This window comes from Pygoscelis adeliae, unplaced genomic scaffold, assembly GCF_000699105.1.
Source record: "Pygoscelis adeliae isolate BGI_AS28 unplaced genomic scaffold, ASM69910v1 Scaffold803, whole genome shotgun sequence".
Classification (NCBI taxonomy): domain Eukaryota; kingdom Metazoa; phylum Chordata; class Aves; order Sphenisciformes; family Spheniscidae; genus Pygoscelis; species Pygoscelis adeliae.
Window position 1 is genome coordinate 61,253 of NW_008824537.1, and position 3,224 is coordinate 64,476.

The 3,224-nt window shown below is 47.3% G+C and overlaps 1 protein-coding gene across 1 annotated transcript in view; it reads left to right on the plus strand.

Moving 5' to 3' along the window:
* The window catches only part of RACGAP1 (Rac GTPase activating protein 1), a 7,151-nt gene extending 4,564 nt beyond the window's left edge, over positions 1-2,587 (plus strand). The window contains exons 12-16 of the mRNA XM_009321611.1: positions 280-385; positions 588-720; positions 853-988; positions 1,249-1,357; positions 1,676-2,587. Coding sequence (XP_009319886.1) covers positions 280-385; positions 588-720; positions 853-988; positions 1,249-1,357; positions 1,676-1,751 — 560 coding nt within the window. The 3' untranslated portion in view covers positions 1,752-2,587. The remainder of the gene's footprint in view (positions 1-279; positions 386-587; positions 721-852; positions 989-1,248; positions 1,358-1,675) is intronic.
* Positions 2,588-3,224: the final 637 nt, after the last annotated feature.

Here is a 3,224-nt window from a genome sequence, read left to right on the forward strand (position 1 = left end):
GTGAACTGGCAGACTGCAGTGCTCTGTGGAGCCCTCATGCTTGCAGCTGTGTTGTTGGTGATGGGAAGATCTCTGTTCTGCTGTACTGTTTTTGGAAGAAGAAATAAACAAGTTCTAGTGCTTGGGCGGGATACAACATTATTACAACAGCACGTGAAGTTTATGGCTTCCTTGTTTCTCAGGCTAGCTCTTACTGTGAGGGGACTGTTACAGCTGTGCCTCTGGGACCACTTTCTGAGGTCTAAACATGTTTTTTAATTTTTATTTCGGCCCCCCCAGAAATCTTGGATGAGGACAACAGTGTCGCTGCTATGTACCAAGCAGTTGGTGAACTTCCTCAGGCCAATAGGGACACCCTAGCTTTCCTCATGATCCACCTGCAGAGGTATGTTCAGATGGACTGGTAGTTCTGAAAGGGGGATGTTGCCACTGGCGCTTTCTCTAATTGGCTCTTGTTACTGCTTGTGAGCATAAAGTCTTCATTCTGGAAAAAACCTGCTTATTCAGAGGCTGAAGTGTGTGTGGGATGAGGGAGTTGTATGACAAGTGGAGAAGCTACATTCTCTTTCTTAATTTTTTTAATACAGGGTGGCTCAGAGCCCAGAGACTAAAATGGACATTACCAACTTGGCCAAAGTCTTTGGCCCCACAATTGTTGCCCATGCGGTACCTGATCCTGACCCTATGACACTCCTCCAAGACACTAAGCGGCAGCCCAAGGTAGGTCAGCAGAAAGGACTGACTTGGGTGAATGTGTCCCATTTAAAGAATTCGAATGAATTGCTGGAGGGAGCTGAGGCGATGCCTGTCTGGTGTCACTGTGTCAAAGCTGTGTGCTGGGTGTCTCTGTAGGTAGTGGAGCGCCTTCTGCTGCTGCCTATGGACTGCTGGAGCCAGCTGATGATGGTGGATCAAGAAAACATTGACCCAGCGCACATAATTGAGAACGTCAATGCCTACTCCACTCCACAGACACCAGATGTTAAAGGTAACGTCTGGGTTCTGCTCTATTGGCTGTGCAGCTGCTGTATTAAAAATAACGACCCTCAATCAAAGCTGCTTGTGAGACTGTTGGAGCTAGCCATTCCTGCACGCTTTATGGAGGAAGAGGGAAGAAAAGCATGCCAGGAAATACCAGATTTGTCTAGTATTTTTGACAGATGCTAGGGAATGTCTAATGTTCCTTACATGGCAATGAAAACTTCAGCTGTCCCAATGTTGTTCACTTCGCTGCCTCTTTTTTGACAGTGAGCATGCTTGGCCCCCTCACTACTCCGGAACAGCAGCTCTCCAAGACACCATCATCTAGCTCCCTGTCCCAGAGGGTCCGGTCTACCTTCAGCAAAACCACCCCCAAGTAAGTGCCAATGGGTGTTATCATGGAGATGTCGCGTTGACTGCAGGTGGTTCGGGTGTTCGAGGAGAACTAAAAATAGACTTTTGGACCCAGTTCTGGGAACAGCCTGGATTTACTACTCAGTCAGCTCTCACTTAATCCGTGCTGTAGTAACAGTGCAAGCTGCATAATGGTTAAACGAGTGTCATCTTACGGTAGGGAGAGAAATGCTTTGTTTGGGAGGTGGGTAAAATTTGGGTGAATGACCCCTGGGAAAGGGATAGTGTTAGACCTCTATCCCAAATCCAAAACTGATATTTTCTACTTCTCTTGAACTAGATTTGGGAGCAAAAGCAAGTCAACAACCCAGCTTGGGCATCAGGGCAACTTCTTTGCCTCTCCTATGCTGAAGTGAAGTGGACCTGGGAGTTAGCATCATCCTAGCATTTGCACACCAACATGCCTAAGTACAATAAAAGCAAGTCCTCTCCGTGGCCTTTGGCAGCTTATGTAATAAGACCTTTTTCCTTTTAACTTTCAGCTTAACTGAGACTTTTTAAATGGGATTTTATTGTGCAATGTATTTTTATTAGCTAATGCCGTGCTGAATTTAGTATTGGTGAAGACAGTAACTAGCAGGATTTGTTCAAAGTGTTAATAAAAAAAAACTGCTAGAGGAACTCTGACACTTTTCAATAGCACCCAGTCTTCTACCCATATGAAGTGGAACAGTCATACAAGGATCGTGAGGTTTATTTCGTTGTTTTTTAAAAACTCCATAGGTTGTTCTTCACACAGCAGTGACACCCCAGTTGAACTCTGTCAGAATCCAGTCTTTCAAACCGCACACGGGTCTGTAATTCTTGACTTGCGCTGTGGTCGTGCAGCCTGTAATCCTGGGGATGGCAGTGTTGCATTTGTCTCGTGGCCAAAACAGCGCTGTTTAACTGCCGGAGGGACTGTGACTTTTTTCTAAAGAAATGTTTCCCAATAACTGTGTTTCCAAGGGGAAAACTTTGTAGAGGACTGTCTGTAGATGCAAACCCAAAGGATTCCTGGGTATTCTAAATGAATTACTAGCGCTGCTCATACTGGCGAGGGGAATGAGGGTAGTTTAATAGCACCCTTGCTTTTGGGAGTCCCTGCTTTCCCAAATTGGGATATGGTGACCTTGCTCAGTGCTGTGTGAAAAGACTTGTGGAACATGTACAGAAGTTTATAAAAGTGGCTGTTTTTATTGAGCTCTGGAAAACTGTCCTGATCTGTGCAGTTAAGTAAATCACGATGTTTGTGACCTATGATTCTGTACTCTGGCTAATGCTTTTTACTTGTGCTATAGTGTTTTAACCAGGGCCTGTGTAGTGTTACAGGAGGCTGTAATACTGAGGTGCTGTGCTCAAGTAGCTCCTGCCCCAAGCATTAATGAACTTGGCAGGCTTTGCTGCTGGGCTTGCGGGATCATGCACTGGGCTGTGGCTCATGGGTCCAGAGGAGGAAGAAGAACAGTTTTGGTCCCCAACATTGTATCAGGAGGTGAAATAGCCTGGGCTAAATGTGGTGGCCTGGGTTGTCTCCCTTCCCCTTGGTTGCAGGGTCTGGAGGGTGAAGTCCTCTCCTGCCATGTCTGCACCCTAGCTCTGACCCACTGCAGGAGATGGGGCAGCTGGGGGCTGCCGCTCCCCTTCTCCAGTGGGGCTGGGGCCCCAGGGCAGGTGGATGTTTCTGGCCTCTGGTGTCTTCACACACACCAGATGTGCGTGAGGGGGGCACTAAGGTATGTTCCCCAAATCCTGTGTCTCGGACACACTTGGCTCGGTCCTTTTCTGGAGCATCCTCTCCCACACTGGGTCCTTGCCTGTGCCTTGTTGGAGCAGAAACTGGGGGACAT